The 16,655-nt window shown below is 57.9% G+C and overlaps 2 protein-coding genes across 2 annotated transcripts; one reads left to right on the forward strand and one right to left on the reverse strand.

Annotated features, from left to right (window-relative positions):
• Nucleotides 1-746: 746 nt before the first annotated feature.
• LOC135188090 (uncharacterized) lies at nt 747-1,722 on the reverse strand. Its single transcript, XM_064167316.1, has 2 exons — nt 1,551-1,722; nt 747-1,378 (listed from the first exon to the last, which is right to left on the reverse strand). Exons 1-2 carry the CDS (start codon nt 1,720-1,722, stop codon nt 747-749), a joined length of 804 nt encoding a protein of 267 aa, XP_064023386.1.
• Nucleotides 1,615-12,165, forward strand: LOC135188283 (eukaryotic translation initiation factor 6-like). The gene is made up of 6 exons (XM_064167624.1): nt 1,615-1,827; nt 2,302-2,387; nt 5,337-5,512; nt 6,992-7,168; nt 9,338-9,519; nt 10,935-12,165. Exons 1-6 carry the CDS (start codon nt 1,721-1,723, stop codon nt 10,942-10,944), a joined length of 738 nt encoding a protein of 245 aa, XP_064023694.1. The 5' UTR covers nt 1,615-1,720; the 3' UTR covers nt 10,945-12,165.
• Nucleotides 12,166-16,655: the final 4,490 nt, after the last annotated feature.

A 16,655-nucleotide genomic window follows, 5' to 3' on the forward strand; every position in this document is an offset into this window, starting at 1 on the left:
CAGGTTGCTCAAGGTCTCATCCAGCCTGGTCCTCAACACCTCCCTGGGAAACCTGTGCCAGTGTCTCACCACCCTCAACCTGTGCCAGTCTCTCAACACCCCCAACCTGTGCCAGTCTCTCACCACCCTCCCTGCAAACAACTTCTTCCTAACATCCACCTCCAATCTCCCCTCTGCCACTTCAAACCCATTCCTCCTCCTCTCATTCCCAGCCCTTGTCAATAGTCCCTCCCCAGCCTTCCTGCAGCCCCCCTCAGATCCTGCAAGGCCACTCCAAGGTCTCCTCCAAGCCTTCTCCTCTCCAGCCTGCACAGCCCCAACTCTCTCAGCCTGTGCTCACAGCAGAGCTGCTGCAGCCCTCTCAGCATCTTGGTGGCCTCCTCTGCACTGGCTCCAACACTTCCATGTGCTGCTTGTGCTGGGGGCTGCAGAACTGCCCCCAGGAGTGCAGGTGGGGGCTGAGGAGAGCAGAGCCAAGGGGCACAATCCCCTCCCTTGCCCTGTGCCCACACTGCTCTTGATTATGGCAGTAAAGTGGCATGAGCTCAATCCACACCTCCACAGCCTTTGGACTCGTTTGGGAAAGAGCCATTCCCCTCCCCCAAAACCACCCAGGCAGCACAACCACTGCTACAGCTGGCATCTGTTTGCCCACTGAGGCCTGCAGGCTGAGCCCAGGTTCTCTTTGTCCCGAGTGGTTTCCCTCCCTGTGCCCACCCGGAGCGGGCAGAGGCAGGGCAAGGTGGTCACAGCCAGCAAAGGAGCTGCTCTCTCGGGAAGAAGTCCTGTGGGGTCCCTCGTGGGCAGCTAAGCGTGCCCAGGGCTGCTCTGTGCCCCCTGTGCCATGCCAGGGAGATGCAGGCTGCGTGCCTGGGCACGGGGGTGGCATCTGTCGGTGACTGACGCTGGCACATAGGTGGTGTCTGCAGGTGGGTGGGGGAATGGCACAGGTGGTGCCCACACGCAGGTGGTAGCTGAACGTGGGTGGCAGCTGGTGCCAGGCTGGCCTGTAACACGAGTGGCACGCTGAGGCGCTCGGGTGGCACCTGGGTGGTGGGTGGCATGTCCACACGCAGGGGGCATCTCTGCAGATGGGTGTCCGTGCCCGGGCGGTGCCCAGGCACAGCCTGGAGGGGGCTGAGATGTCCGCGGTGGGCAGCAGCTGGACGTGGGCTGCGTCTGCACTCAGGGGGTGGTGGCCGCAGCGGCCCCCTCGGGGGCAGGTGTCCTGCGAGGGCAGATGGGGGTGGCCTCGGCCCCTGGTGGCGTCGCGGCCGCGAGGACACGGCAGGGGCCAGGCGGGGGCAGGCGGTGCCCGGGGGCGTGCGGATGTCACTCGCGCCCTGGGGACTGCCCTCGGGGCGGGTCCCGCCCGGGACTGGGACGGGAACAGCCCCACAGAGGTCCCAACCTCCTCCTCCGGCTGCGACAGGGACAGCCCCACGGGGACAGGGACAGGGACAGCCCCACGGGGACAGGGACAGGGAGAGCCCCCCGGGGGTCCCACCCTCCTCCTCCGGGTGGGACAGGGACAGCCCCGGGGGCCCCGCCCGCCTCCCCGGTGTGGGCGCGCCCGGGGCACTGCGCCTCCCGGCCGGTGGCGGCGCCATCCGCCGAGGCGGGCCCGGGGCCGCTCTGGGCAGCGGCAGCGGAAGCGGTGCCTGGGCGCTGGTGCTGGGCCCCTTCGTTCGCCGCCGCCGCTCCCGCGTCCGGCCGGGCCATGGCTGTCCGCGCCAGCTTCGAGAACAACAACGAGCTGGGCTGCTTCGCCAAGCTGACCAACGCCTACTGCCTGGTGGCCATCGGCGGCTCCGAGAACTTCTACAGGTGAGGCGGCCTGGAGGCCTCGGCCCGGGCGGCGCCGCCCCGCGCCCGCCGGCTCTTGGGCCCCGGCGCTGCCCTCCCGGCGCTGCCCTCCCGGCGCTGCCCTCCCGGCGCTGCCCTCAGAGCGCTGCCCTCCCGGCGCTGCCCTCCCGGCGCTGCCCTCCGGGCGCTGCCCTCCCGGCGCTGCCCTCCCGGCGCTGCCCTCAGAGCGCTGCCCTCCCGGCGCTGCCCTCCGGGCGCTGCCCTCCGGGCGCTGCCCTCAGAGCGCTGCCCTCCCGGCGCTGCCCTCCCGGCGCTGCCCTCCCGGCGCTGCCCTCCCGGCGCTGCCCTCCGGGCGCTGCCCTCCCGGCGCTGCCCTCCCGGCGCTGCCCTCCGAGCGCTGCCCTCCCGGCGCTGCCCTCCGGGCGCTGCCCTCCGAGCGCTGCCCTCCCGGCGCTGCCCTCCGGGCGCTGCCCTCACGGCGCTTTCTCCCTGCAGCGTCTTCGAGGGCGAGCTCTGCGAAGCCATCCCGGTGGTGCACGCCTCCATCGCCGGCTGCCGCATCATCGGCAGGATGTGTGTGGGTAGGTGTCGGAGCGGCCCTGGAGGGGCTGCGGGGGCAGGAGGGGAGACCGTCGCGATTCGGTGGGGGCATTCCGTGGGTTCAGCAGTGGGGAGTCCACGGGAGGCGTCCCTCGCCCTCTGGAGTTCTTCTTTTGGTGTTTCAAGTGTGTGAAGAGGGTGAAAATGGAAAGAGTAAACCGAGGCTGTAGCCAGGTGGGGTTGGGCTCTGCTGCCAGGCAGCCAGCAGCAGAAGAAGGGGACACAGCCTCAAGCTGTGCCAGGGCAGGTTCAGGCTGGATGTGAGGAGGAAGTTGCTGGCAGAGAGAGTGATTGGCACTGGAATGGGCTGCCCAGGGAGGTGGTGGAGTGGCCGTGGCTGGAGGTGTTGCAGCCAAGCCTGGCTGGGGCACTTAGTGCCATGGTCTGGTTGGTTGGGCAGGGCTGGGTGCTAGGTTGGGCTGGCTGAGCTTGGAGGTCTCTCCCAGCCTGCTTGGTTCTGTGATTGCATAGCAAAGAGCTGCAGTAGTGGGGAGCATTTGCCTCTGGAGGCTGAGAGATGGGCTACAGCCAGCTGTGTGTCTTCTCTCTGGCAAACTGGGAGAGGTTTCTGCTTTCTTAAGGCTGATGACTGTGACAGCAGTGGAGGGGCAGAGTCCAGAGAGGGTGGAGGCAATAAGAAATGTATCATATGAGGAAGGGCTGGGACAGGTGGGGGTGATTAGCCTGGAGAAGAGGAGGCTGGGGGGAGGGTCTGATGAATGCTTACAAATATCTAAGGGGTGGGTGCCAGGGAGATGGGACCAGACTCTGCTCAGTGGTGCTCAGTGACAGCACAAGAGGTGGTGAACGTAGACTTGACCAAAGGAAGTTGCCTCTGAAGATGAGGAGGAACTGTGAGGCTGGCAAAGCACTGGAGCAGGCTGCCCAGAGAGGTGGTGGAGTCTCCATCTCTGGAGACTCTCAAGGACCCCATGGACGTTTTCCTGTGTGATCTGCTTTCAGGTGACCCTGCTGTGTTGGGGGAGTTGGACTCTGATCTTCAGAGGTCTCTTCCAACCCCTACCATACTGTTGTTAAGTCAGCAAAAAGGCTCTCATCTGTCTCTAGCTGGTGAGACCCTGTTCAGTCAGACCCATTCTTCCTTGAGCTTTGTTCCTTGAGGAGAACGCCCATCCCCCCTCACTGCCCTGCCCTGCTGAAGCAAAGCAAACAAGCTCCACCTGGCTGTTCTGTGCTGGCACTGGCATCTCTAGGGGGAATTCTGAGTCACAGAGTCACAGAACTGTTGAGGTTGGAAGAGACCTTTGAGGCCATCGAGTCCAAGACTCACCTAGAGTGAGTTGATAGTTTGGACTGGAAGATCTTGGAGGTCTCTTCCAACCTGGTTGATTGTATGATTCTAGAGGTCACTGTCCCATCACTGCTGCTAACCCACGGCCCTCAGCACCACATCCAGGCAGCTTTTAGACACCTCCAGGGGTGGGGACTCCACCATCTCCCTGGGCAGCCTGTGCCAGTGCCTGACCACTCTTGCAGCAAAGAATTTTTTCCTCATCTCCACCCTGAGCCTCCCCTGGCCCAACTTGAGGTCATTTCCTCTAGCCAAAGTGTGCCATTGAGAACCTCAGGCTGCCTTCAGTTCTGCTGCATAAAAGAAGTGCTCCAAGGCAGAGCTGTTCACCCTTTTCTGCTCTAAGTGTGGGCTTCACTCTGCTTCTCCCTTCATCCTGGGCTGTGTTGGTTTTAGATGGCAACGTTAACTTCTCTTGATTTCTGGACTTGGGAGGCATAGGATCACAGAATGGTCTGGATTGGAAGGGACCTCCAAAGCTCATCCAGTCCAACCTCCTCTGCAGTTAACAGGGACATCCTCAACTACAGCAGGTTGCCCAGACCCTCTTGAGCCTCACCTTGATTATCTCCAGGGCTGGGCCTCAAGCACCTCCCTGGGCAACCTGTTGCAGTGCTGCAGCAGCCTCCTGATGCAGAACTTGTTCCTCACATCCAATCTCCATCTGCTCTGCTCTAGATTGAAGCCATTGCCCTCGTCCTGTCCCTGCAGGCCTTCATGAACAGTCTCTCTCAATCCTTCTTGTAGACTCCAAGTACTGGAAGGTTGTTATTAGGTCTCCCAGGAGTCTTCTCCTCTGCAGGCTGCACACCCCCAGCTCCCTCAGCCTGTCCTTGCAGCAGAGCTGCTCCAACCCCCTGAGCATTTTCGTGGCCTCCTCTGGACTCTCTCCATCAGGTCCATGCCCATTCTATGCTGAGGGCTCCACAGCTGGGCACAGCCCTGGCAGATGAGGTCTCAGCAGAGGGGCAAGATCTCCTCTCTCCATCTCTGCCCACACTACTTTGGATGCTGCCCAGGCTGCCCTTGGCCTTCTGTGCTGCAGTCTCACACTGCCTGCTCCTGTCCAGCTTCTCCCCCACCAACACCCCCAAGTCCTTTCCCTCAGAGCTGCTTTCCATCCCCTCCTGCCCCAGCCTGTGTTGACAGTGAGGACTGCTCTGGCCCAGGTGCAGATCCCTGCCCTTGCTCTTGCTGAACCTCCTGAGGTTCACCTGGGCAGAGCTCTCAATCTTTCCAGTTCCCTCTGGGTGCCATCCTGCCCCTTTGGCATGCTGACAGCAGCACTGGGCTTGCTGTCACCTGCACACTGCCGATGGTGTACTGGGCCCTGCTGGCTATAGCAGTGATCAGAGTATTAAACAGCACAGGTCCCAGCCCCTGAGGGACACCACTTGGCACTGCTCTCCAGCTGGACTTGGAGTCTTTGAGCACCACCCTCTGGGTGCCACCATCCAGCCACTTCCTTACCCCCCGCAGCAGTCCACCCAGCAAACCTCTCTCTGCAGCCTGGCCAGTAGCACCTTGTGGGGGCAGGCCAAGGGCACTCCAGGCTGGTTTGTGCCCATCAGGAAGGTGGGAAAGGCCCTGGAAACACTCTTTTTGTTTGCCATTTTAGGGAACAGGCATGGCCTGTTAGTGCCAAGCAGTACCACGGACCAGGAGCTGCAGCACATCCGCAACAGCCTCCCAGATTCCGTCCGGATCCAGCGGGTGGAGGAGAGGCTCTCGGCGCTGGGCAACGTCACCACCTGCAACGACTACGTAGCTCTGGTGCACCCAGACCTTGACAGGGTGTGTGGCTCCAGCCCAGCTGGAAATTCACCCTGGATGGGTGTGAAATGATTGCCAGGCTGCAGCTGGGGATTGGAGGTGTTGAGGATCACTGCCTGTGTCAGCAGGGGCTCGGAGCGGTGCTGGCAGCTCAGCTAAGGGCAGGCAGGAGCTGTGCTGCCTCACCCTTTCCTTTCTGCTCCAGAGAGGTCTCAGAAATGGATTTTGGACTTCTGGCTTGGTTTCAGTTCAGCTTTTTATCTTGTGTTCATTTGTGGGTGTGGAACTCTTGCCCCAGGGTGCCCTCTTGTTCAGCATGCTCTCTGCAGAGGGGCAGTGTATTGTCAGGGGCACCGCACCTCACCAAAACTGAAGCCTTTGAGAGCTGCAGAATACCCTCCTTGTCACACTTTCTGCAGGGGTTGAAGACAAGCAGCTGGGTTGTCTTCACTTAGAGCTGCAGTGAGGTACAGGCCTGTTCTAGCCAGTTCCTGCACAAGAGAAACACCCTGGGAGCAAGCTTTGCCTATAGAAATTCACTCAGGGTGGGGAGAAAATCATTGCCAAAGTAGAGTCAGGGATAAAACTGACTGAATGAAAGAGGGTGTGGATGGGTGTGGTAGAGCATGAAGAAGAGATTAGTCAGGACCTCAGCAGTGGTTAGAAGCTACTGCTGAGCACCCTGAGCTTTGCAGTAGTTAAAACAAGCTGTGGTGGTCTGTGTGGGGACAGAGTGAAGGGAGAGGGAAGGTTCTTCCATGAAAGTTTTAAGTCCAGAGGAGAGAAGGTTGCAGTTCCTTTGTGTTTGAGAACTGATACCATAACAGCATCAAAGATTGAGTAGGTGTTTTGTAATGATCACAGAATGTCAGGGGCTAGGAGGGGCCTCTGGAGAGCTGCCAGCCCAGCCCCGGGCAGAGCAGCAGCAGAGAATCCAGCACAGGTGGCACAGGAACACATCCAGACAGGGCTGGGAAGGCTCCAGAGGAGGAGACTCCACAACCTCTCTGGGCAGCCTGTGCCAGGGCTCTGGGACCCTTCCAGCCAAGAAGTTCTTCCCCATGTTGAGCTGCAACCTCCTGTGCTGCAGTTTCCCTCCCTTGCCCTTGTCCTGTGGCAGGGCACAGGTGAGCAGAGGCTGTCCCTGTGCCTCCCTTCCTGCCCCCCAGCCCTCAGCTACCTACAGACATTGCTCAGGTCCCCTCTCAGCCTTCTCCTCTGCAAACTCTCAGCCTCTCCTCCTCAGGCAGTGCTGCAGTCCCTGCAGCATCCTAGGAGCCCTCCCTTGGGCTCTCTCCAGCAGATCCCTGTCCCTCCTGAGCTGAGGAGCCCAGAGCTGGATGCAGGATTCCAGGTGGTGTTGCAGTATCCTAGGTGGGGTTGGATTGTGGAAGTGTGGACAGGCTTTCAGAGGGCAGGATCCCAGCTGCAGGAGCAGCTTGACTTCAAACTGTGCAGCACCTCTTTGCTAAAGGCTTTGTTTTCTCTTTGTGTTTCCAGGAGACAGAAGAGATCTTGGCAGATGTCCTGAAGGTTGAGGTTTTCAGACAGACAGTAGCAGACCAGGTGCTGGTAGGAAGTTACTGCATTTTTAGTAACCAAGGGGGAATTGTGCACCCCAAAACCTCCATCGATGACCAGGATGAGCTCTCCTCACTGCTGCAGGTCCCCCTCGTGGTAAGGCACTCTGGGGCTCGTGTTTCCTCTTGCCATTCCCTTCCAGCCCACTCCTCACTTTGAGTGTTTCAGCAGCTCCTCAGCTCCTAAATGCTGCTTCCTCTGCACAGCTTGTTCCAAGTGGGAGAGGTGGAGAAGGCTTGAAGAGGGCAAAGCTCAGGAGAAATGTTCTCTGACATAGAGTTCTGGGCCTGAACAAGCTGCTCAGCACCTTGGGGTTGCTTCTGAAGGTTGGCCCTGCTGGGATGGGTGTCATTGGAAAGTGTGAGGTCGTGATTTGGCCTAAGGCAGTGCTGATTAGAACTGATAACATCCTGGCTCTGCTCACTTGGATTTGTAGAATTAGAAGAGTCTGGGTTGGAAGAGACCTCTAAAGATCATCTGCTCCAATCCCCTGCAGTGAGCAGGGACATCCTCTGCTAGATCAGGTTGCCCACACAGACACTTGTCAAGCCTGACCTTGAATATCTCCAAGGATGGGGCCTCAACTGCCTCCCTGGGTGACCTGTTCTTGTGTTCCACCAACCTCACAGGAAAGAATTTGCTCCTAACATCCAATCCAAATCTACTCTTAGCTCTAATACTTCAGAGACACCTAAGAGGCAGCATCAGAGACCAGAAGGTGTCCCCAGGAGAGCAGCTGTCTTGCTTTCACAGGACATTTGTTCCCATCCTCAAGGCTGATGGGTTTGACTCCTACAATTCAAGTAGACCACAAACACTAATCTTTTCTTACAGGTGTAGTTTTGTTTCCTCCAGTTCCCATTTAACCTGCTCATGGCCTACTCCCTGTGTAAAACATACCCTGCCAGCACTGTACCCAGAGGTGGCTCCTCAGTGAACTACATCCTACATGAAACCACCAAGAGACTCTTCCAACTTGAGTTGTTTTCCATGCCAGTCTCACAGTTTTGGTGCCTGCCTCAACTGGGTGGTTTGAAAGCACCTTCAGTTCTTTCCTAAGGCAAAGCTGCATTTCAGGAGGGATGTTCTTGGCTTGATGAAGAAAAACCCAGTCACTCTCTATCATAACACAGAGACAAAAGGCACTTTCACAGTGCTAACTGTAGTAGCAGCATGAAAACCAGAGTTAGGTCGTTGCAAATGACCTACTAACTTGAGACTCTCACAGCTGCTCTGCCTTTAGCTTCCCACTTAGAGCTCTGATTTGACTGCATGGGGCAGACTTCTCTCTCCAGACATGAAAGGTTGTCTTTTTCTCTGGTGTCTTTCTTGGTGGCACAACCACAGAAGCACAGAGTGCTAGGGATTTGAAGTGACCTCTGGAGATAACTGAGGCCAACTCCTGTGCCAGAGCAGGATCACCCAGGGTAGGTCCACTCAGGAGCACATTCAGATGGGGCTTGAATGCCTCCAGAGAGGGGCACTGCACAACCTCTCTGGGCAGCCTGCTCCAGCACCCACAAAGAAGCTCCCCATTGTGTTCAGCTGTTCAAATTTGTGCCCATTACCTCTTGTCCTGTCACTGGGCACCACTGAACAAAGCCTGATGCCACCCTCCTGACAGCCACACCTTGAGTATGGATCAGCACTGATGAGATCCCTCTCAGGCTGCTCTTTCCCAGACTAAACAGTTGAGGTGGGACTTAAAATCATAGAATCAGAATGGTTTAGGTTGGAAGGGACCTTAAAGCTCATCTAGTTCCAACCTCTTGGACACCTCCCACAAGAACAGGTCACTTAAGGCCTCATCCAGCCTGGTCCTGAACACCTCCAGGGAGGTTGTAGAGCACAGAAGCACCCAATGTGATCAAAGATCACATTGGGTGCTTCTGTGCTCTACAACCACCCTGGGCAACCTTTGCCAGTGTCTCACCACCCTCAACCTGTGCCATTGTCTCACCACCCTCCCTGGGCAACCTGTGCCAGTGTCTCACTACCCTCCCTCTGAAAAAACCCCTTCCTAACATCCACTTTCAATCTCCCCTCTGCCACTTCAAACCCATTCCTCCTCCTCCTATCATTACAAACCCTTATCAGTAGTCCCTCACTTCCTGGGCTTGCAGTTCCTGTCCACTGCCCCTTGCTCTGTCTCCTGGGGGTGCGAGCTGAGGTTCTGCACTGCAGGATGCTGAAGAGGGGTGGTGGTGGTGGTGGTGGTGGTGCTGCTGCTGCTGCAGCTGCTGACTGGAGGCTGTCCCTCTGCAGGCCGGGACGGTGAATCGCGGCAGCGAGGTGGTGGCGGCAGGGATGGTGGTTAACGACTGGTGTGCGTTCTGCGGGCTGGACACCACCAGCACCGAGCTCTCTGTCATCGAGAGCATCTTCAGGCTGAACCAAGCGCAGCCCAGCACCATTGCTACCAAAATGAGAGATTCCTTGATTGACAGGTAAGGAACCCTCAGGCCTGTGGGCAGTCCCAGATAGAGTGTGTGAGAGCAGGCAGGCAGAGAGGGAGCTGGGGGTGCTGGGAGAGAGGAGCTGGAGATGAGGCAGCAGTGTGCCCAGGTAGGCAGCAGAGCCAATGGCATCCTGGGCTGGCTCAGGAGCAGTGTGGGCAGCAGGACAAGGGAGGTTCTTGTGCCCCTGTGTTCAGTACTGCTCAGGCCAGACCCTGAGTGCTGTGTCCAGTTCTGGGCTCCTCCATTGCAGAGAGCTGCTGAGGTGCTGGAAGGTGTTTGGAGAAGGGCAGCAAGGCTGGGGATGGGCCTGGAGCAGAGCCCTGTGAGGAGAGGCTGAGGGATCTGGGGGGGTGCAGCCTGCAGCAGAGGAGGCTCAGGGCAGAGCTCATTGCTGCCTGCAGCTGCCTGCAGGGAGGCTATAGCCAGGTGGGGTTGGGCTCAAGCTGTGCCAGGGCAGAGAGGGTGATTGGCATTGGAATGGGCTGCCCAGGGAGGTGGTGGAGTGGCCGTGGCTGGAGGTGTTGCAGCCAAGCCTGGCTGGGGCACTTAGTGCCATGGTCTGGTTGGTTGGGCAGGGCTGGGTGCTAGGTTGGGCTGGCTGAGCTTGGAGCTCTCTTCCAACCTGTTTGATTCTATGAGTATGATTCCTCAGGCCCGTGGGTGCCTCCTGCCTCTGTCCTCCAGCCTGGCTGCCAATCACTGCAGATCTACAGCCTAGCCCAGCCCTGCAGCCCTGAGTTTAAACAAGGCCTCACCAGCACAAATCTCCCTCTTAGTTCTTTCTCCAACTGAAAGAAGAGCAAGAAATAGAGAAGGAGCCTCTGGAGGCTCAGCTCCCTAATCAGAGTGTGGCTACCTTCAAAGGCCCTCAGGCAGATTGGAGTGGCTGAGCCTCAGGAATGTATGGGAATGGTTTATGGCATAAAGGATTCGTTAAGTGAAGGCAGCTTTGGAAGAGTTCTCTGCTGCCCCTTGCAGGTGCTGTCTGAAGGCCTCGTGTCCCTCAGTGCAACTAAAGCTGCTCTGAGCCTTTAGTAATACCTGGACTAGGCTGAGCCTGCATTTAGCCCTTGCCAGCTCAACAAGTCAGTTCTTAGGGCTGGCTGTTAGCAGCCCCTGGGTCTGCTGCTTTCTTTTTGCAGCCCCTCGTGTTCTGGAAGGGAAATTGCTGCTGTGCCTTTGTAATTGAAAGGTGAGAGTCATGGAGTGGTCTGGGTTGGAAGGGATCTCCGAAGCTCATCCAGTCACAGCCCCTCCTGCAGTCAGCAGGGGCATCCTCAGCCAGATCAGGTTGCCCACAGCCCTGCAGTGTGGGCCCAGAGAAGTGAAGTGCTGCTGGCTTGAAATGCTTACTGCACTCCCTGGCACTCACCTGCTAACTCCTTTCTGGTTTGTCTCTTTAGCTTGACATGAGCAGTGCTGCTTCCCACTTTGAAGTCCTCAAGGGAGTGAAGTTTCAACTGCACTTTGGACTCCAGACATCTGCATCTTCTGATATTGTTTCTGCAGGCCTAGTCCAAGGAAGAGGCTGCAAACCCAAACTTCTTGTAGTGTTCTGCAAACTTATTACAAACCCTGATGAATAATACTCCTTAGTCCCAAAGCAGGGATGCTCTCCCTCTCTCCTTCCCTCTGACACTCTCTGGTTCCTCAGCTAAAATGCTTTTCTATTTTGTGATGCTGACTGAGCCCCTCAGATTCCCCACAATATTGTTTCTGGTGGCTCTTGGGAGTTGTTTATTGGAGGTTATTTTGCCTTAAATCATGACTCAGTGTTCTGCACCAGCACTGTTTCAGCACACACCTGGCACTGCCTGCCCTTGCCACGCTCTTGCTGCAGAGCATCCTTCCTGCTGGAGCTGGACAAGAGCCCCTTGCATGTCCACCACCAAAACCAGTCTGTTTGTCACAGAATCATTCAGAAGGCATCAGCTGCTCTCCTACCTTGCAGCTGTGCCCACAGGGATGTGGAGTCTGAAGTGAGGAGCTCTGATTACAGCTGGGGCTTCTCACAGTCAGGCTGGAGGCTTTTAAGGGCACCAGTGTGTGACTGCCTCTGGAGCCACTGCCTGCAGTGCCTCTTGGCACAAGTACTGCTCCTCACCTAGCTGCAAGGGACAGCTCAGAGCCTGCTGTTGCCAGTGGGCTGGGGTTTGTTCTGCAGGAGTTAGCCACCCATGCTGGGAAACTCAAAAGTTAGCAAACCAAAAGAGATTTCAACCACTTCAGCCTAAGTTGGCTCAGAACCAAAGGTTAAGGAACGTTTCTAAGCAGTGGCTGCACTGAGGTGGTGGAGATGTGCACTTAAGAGCTCTGCCCTCGTGGGGGAGTGATGATGACAGCAAGGAGCTGCAGGTGCTGCTTTCAGGCAGAGGATGACCATTTGCTCACTGCTCCCTCGATTGCTTTGCTTCTGCTTGTCTGATCTTGCTTCCATGCAACTGCAGCGCTTAGCTGGCTTCTCCTGAGAGCTGCCCCGAAGGCAGCCTGGGCAGAGCTTTTGCCCAGCCCTGCTGCTCCACCTTTAGTGACTTGGCTCTTTTGTTCTACTGTCTGGATGGTTTGGGAAGGGCTTTTTAAGTTCTGCTTGCTCCAACTTCCAAATAAAGATTGCTGGAGAACCTCTGATGCTAACAGTGCTACCTTTGCCTCTGTCAGTAGGCACTGTGCCAGGGGGTGAGCAGGAGGCTGGAGGTCCTCTCCTAGGGGGACAGGCTGAGAGAGTTGGGGTCATTCAGTTTGGAGTAGAGAAGGCTCTGAGGGAGCTTTGTTGTGACCTTTGTTCAATATCTTCATCAAAGACCTTGCTGAGTGCACCCTCAGCAAGTTCCCTGATGATACAGAACCGGGGAGGGGTGGCTGACACCTCAGGCTCTGCTGCCACCCACCCAGACCTGGACAGGCTGAGAGCAGGGGGAGGCAACCTCATGAAACTCAGTAAGGACAAAGGCTGAGTCCTGCATCTGGGGAGGAACAGCAGCAGGCAGCAGTGCAGGTTGGGGCTGCCCTGCTGGAGAGCAGCTCCGTGGAGTGCTGGTGGGCAGCAAGTTCTGCAGGGGCCAGCAGCGTGCCCCTGGGGCCAAGAGAGCCAATGGCAGCCTGGGGGGCAGCAGGAGAAGTGTGGCAGCAGGGCTGGGAGGCTTTGCTGCCCCTCTGCTCTGCTGCTTCTCTGCTCTGCCTTGGTGACACCACACCTGGAATACTGTGTCCATTTTTGGGCTCCCCACAGGGTTCAAGAGAGACAGGGACCTACTGGAGAGAGTCCAGGAAGACGATTTGGGCACTTGAGCATCTCTCATGTGGAGAGAGACTGAGCCCTGGGGCTGCTTAGGCTGGAGAAGGCTGAGAGGAGATCTGAGCAAAGTGTACAAATACCTGAGGGTGAGGGGCAGGAGTCTGGGCCAAGCTCTTTTCAGTGGTCAGCAGCATTAAGACAAGGATCAGTGGACACTGGACCAGAGAAGGTTTCACCTCAATGTGAGGAGAAACTTTGTTGGTGTGAGGGTGACAGAGCCCTGGAGCAGGCTGCCCAGAGAGGCTGTGCAGTCTCCTCTGGAGACTTTCCAAACCCACCTGGATGCATTCCTGTGTGCACTGCCCTGGGTGCTGCTGCTTGGCAAGGGGCTTGGACTTGATCCTCTCTGGAGGTGCCTGCCAACCTCTAAGGTTCTGTGAGTCCAGTATCTGAAGTAGGCTACAGGAAAACTGGGGAGGGACTTTGAAGGGATTTTGGTGGTGATAGGACTTGGGGGGGGAATGGATCCAAGCTAGAGGGGGGCAGATTGAGGCTAGACCTTAGGAAGAAGTTGTTCAGCATGAGGGTGCTGAGAGCCTGGCACAGGTTGCCCAGGGAGGTGGTGGAAGCCTCATCCCTGGAGGTGTTTAAGGCCAGGCTGGCTGTGGCTGTGGGCAGCCTGATGTAGAGTGAGGTGTCCCTGCCCGTGGCAGGGGGTTTGGAGCTGGATGGTCCTTGAGGTCCCTTCCAGCTCTGATGAGTCTGTGATGATGCTGAGATTCCCTATCCAGGCTGCTCACCTGCCTGTAGCGACTTGGGGGCAGGGTCTGGAGTGTACAAGGAGTACAAGTGTGGGACTCATCCTTCTGGAGTATGACTTCTGGAGGCCCTGAAGTGTGACACTTTGGCTGCCATAGTGAGCTGTAATGTCCCAAACCTGCTGCCAGGATCCTTCATGGAGGTCTTTACAGACCAGAGCCCTCACGGTGAGTGAGGAGGGATCCTCGTGGGGGGTTAATGACCAATTATACCCTGGGAACACCTAATGTCACTGAGGTGGAGGCACAGCTGTGCTCTGGCTGCAGTGAGTGTGCAGCCCTGTGCACATGGCCAACTTCCCTGGAGAAAAATGGGTCTGAAATCTGCCAAAGCTGTGAAAGCACCAAAAACAGTCAGCAGGTTTGCTGGTGACAGCAGGCTGGGTGCAGTGGCTGCCCCAGGAGGCTGTGCTGCCAGTCAGCCAGGCTGGGACAGGCTGAGGGCTGGGCAGGGGCAATGGAATGCAACTCAGCAAGGGCAAGGGGAGAGGCTGGCACCTGGGGAAGAGCAACCTCAGAGACCAGGACAGGTTGGGGAAGGAGCTGTTGGAAGGCAGCAAAGGGGAAAAGGGATTTGGGGGTCCTGGTGGGTGAGAGAGTGCCCAGGAGGCAGCAATGTGCTCTGGTGCCCAGGAGGGCACTGCCCTGCTGGGCTGCATTCAAAGGGCTGTGCTGAGCAGGTCCAGAGAGGTTCTCCTGCCCCTCTGCTCTGCCCTGCTGAGGCCACAGCTGGAGTACTGTGTCCAGTTCTGGGCCCCCAGTTCAGGAGGGACACAGAACTGCTGGAGAGAGTCCAGCACAGAGCCCCAAAACTGCTGCAGGGACTGGAACAGCTCTGCTGTGAGGAGAGCCTGAGGGAGCTGGGGCTGGGAGAGGAGGAGCTGAGAGGTGCCCTCAGCAGTGGGTATCAATGTGTGCAGGTGAGAGGCAGGAGCTGCAGCCAGGCTCTGCTGGGTGGTGCCCAAGGGCAGCACAGGGGCAGTAGTGGCAGCTGAGGCAGAGGAAGTTGCATGGAAGCAGGAGGAGGAATTTTTCCCTGTGAGCCCTGGAGCAGGCTGCCCAGGGGGGCTGTGGAGTCTCCTCTGGAGATGTTCAGGACCTGCCTGGATGTGTTCCTGTGGGGTCTGGTGCAGGTGACCCTGCTCTGGCAGGGGGTTGGACTGGCTGAGCCTTGGAGGTGCCTTCCAGCCCCTGACCTGCTGTGACTCTATGAACAGCCTCCAAACCCTAAGGACATCTCCAAAGCAGCCTGTGGAGTGCACTACTGTGTGTGGGGGGGGTGGGCTGCTCGCTGGAGGGGCTGCAACTGCTCTGCTCAAGGCAAACCTGTGTCAGGACCTCCCCCTCTGACTGTCCAAATTGCCTCTCTTCCAGGCTGTCACAGCCACAGGATGTCAGGGGCTGGAAGGGACCCAAGGAGATCATCCAGTCCAAGCCCCTGCCAGAGCAGGACAATCCTATCTGACACAGAGCACACAGGAACACATCCAGACAGGGCTGGAAAGGCTCCAGAGAAGGAGACTCCACAACCTCTCTGGGCAGCCTGTGCCAGGGCTCTGGGACCCTTCTAGTCAAGAAGTTCCCCCTTGTGTTCAGGCAAAACCTCTTTTGCTGCAGCTTCCATCCATTGCTGCTTGTCCTACCCCAGGGAGCAGTGAGCAGAGCCTGTCCCCCCCTCCTGGCAGCCCTCAGACACTTAGAAACATTGATCCAATCCCCTCTCAGACTTCTCCTCTCCAGACTAAGCAGCCCCAGGGCCCTCAGCCTCTCCTCATCAGGAAGCCCTCCTGTCCCCTCACCATCCTCACAGCCCTCCACTGGACCCTCTCCAGCAGATCCCTGTCCCTCTGCACCTGGGGAGCCCAGAACTGCACACAGTATTCAAGATGAGGTCTCAGCAGGGCAGAGCAGAGGGGCAGGAGAACCTCCCTGGCTCTGCTGGACACATCCTCCTAAGGCACCCCAGGATCCCATTGGCCTCTTGGCCCCCAGGGCACATTGCTGTGCCATGGGCAACTGTTAGCCACCAGCACCCCCAGGGCCCTCTCCTTGGGGCTGCTCTCCAGCAGTCACCTCCCAGCCTGGGCTGCTGCACTTTGTTATCCCTCCCCAGGGGCAGGACTCTGCTCTTGTCCTTGGGGAACCTCATCTGGCTCCTCTGTGCCCAGCTCTGTGCCCAGGGCTCTCTGGATGGCCTCACAGCCTGCAGCTGTCTCAGCCAAGCCTCCCAGCTGGGGGTCAGCAGCAAACTTGCTGAGCAGCCTCTGTCTGTCTGTGCCCTCAGCAAGGGCACTGATGAAGATGCTGAACAGGACTGGCCCAGCACTGAGCCCTGGGGGACTCCACTGGTCACAGCTCTCCAGCTGGGCCTGGCACCATTGAGCACCTCCCTCTGAACTCTGTCTTGCAGCCAGCTCCTAACCCACCTCAGTGCCTGCTCTTCCATCCCACACCTCCTCAGCTTGCTCACTGAACTGACATGGGAGATGGTGCCAAAAGGCCTTGCTAAGGGCAAGGCAGACTGCAGCCACTGCTCTCCCTGCAGCTACCCATTCAGTTATGGCATCACAGAATGCTCTCAGGTTAGCCAAGCCTGACTGCCCCTTGGTAAATCCATGCTGCCTACTCCTGAGAACCTTCTTCTCCCCCAAGTGCCTTGAGATGCCCTCCAGCAGGAGCTGCTCCATCATTTCCCCAGGGATGGAGGTGAGGCTGCCTGGTCTGTAGTCCCCTGGAACCTCTCTCTTGCCCTTTCTGAAGGCTGCAGTGCCATTGGCTCTGCTCCAGCCCTCAGCACCTCTCCTGCCTGCCACGAGTTGGCAAAGATGATGGAGAGTGGCAGAGTGGCAACCTCGGGCAGCTCTCTCAGCACCCTTGGGTGCATCTCATCAGGGCCCAGGGACTTGGGAGTGTTCAATGTGTGTTACTGATCCCTGACCCAGTCTGCACTGACCAGTGGGGAGCATTCCCTCCCCCAGGCTTCCTCTCCTTCACCCAGGGTCTGGAGCCTCAGGTGTAAAGACTGAAGCACAGAAAGCATTCAGTAGCTCCTGCCTCACCAACCTGAGCTC

This window comes from Pogoniulus pusillus, chromosome 29, assembly GCF_015220805.1.
Source record: "Pogoniulus pusillus isolate bPogPus1 chromosome 29, bPogPus1.pri, whole genome shotgun sequence".
NCBI lineage: Eukaryota > Metazoa > Chordata > Aves > Piciformes > Lybiidae > Pogoniulus > Pogoniulus pusillus.

What these genes read in the sequence shown, in the direction of transcription:
- LOC135188283 (XM_064167624.1), top strand. Translation starts at nt 1,721, where the DNA reads ATGGCTGTCCGCGCCAGCTTCGAGAACAACAACGAGCTGGGCTGCTTC. An exon ending in TGCACCCAGACCTTGACAGG is followed by an intron (nt 5,513 to 6,991) that starts GTGTGTGGCTCC and finishes TTGTGTTTCCAG; the next exon opens with GAGACAGAAGAGATCTTGGC. An exon ending in TGCTGCAGGTCCCCCTCGTG is followed by an intron (nt 7,169 to 9,337) that starts GTAAGGCACTCT and finishes GTCCCTCTGCAG; the next exon opens with GCCGGGACGGTGAATCGCGG.
- LOC135188090 (XM_064167316.1), bottom strand. Translation starts at nt 1,722, where the DNA reads ATGGCCCGGCCGGACGCGGGAGCGGCGGCGGCGAACGAAGGGGCCCAG. An exon ending in CGCCCACACCGGGGAGGCGG is followed by an intron (nt 1,379 to 1,550) that starts GCGGGGCCCCCG and finishes TTCCCGTCCCAG; the next exon opens with TCCCGGGCGGGACCCGCCCC.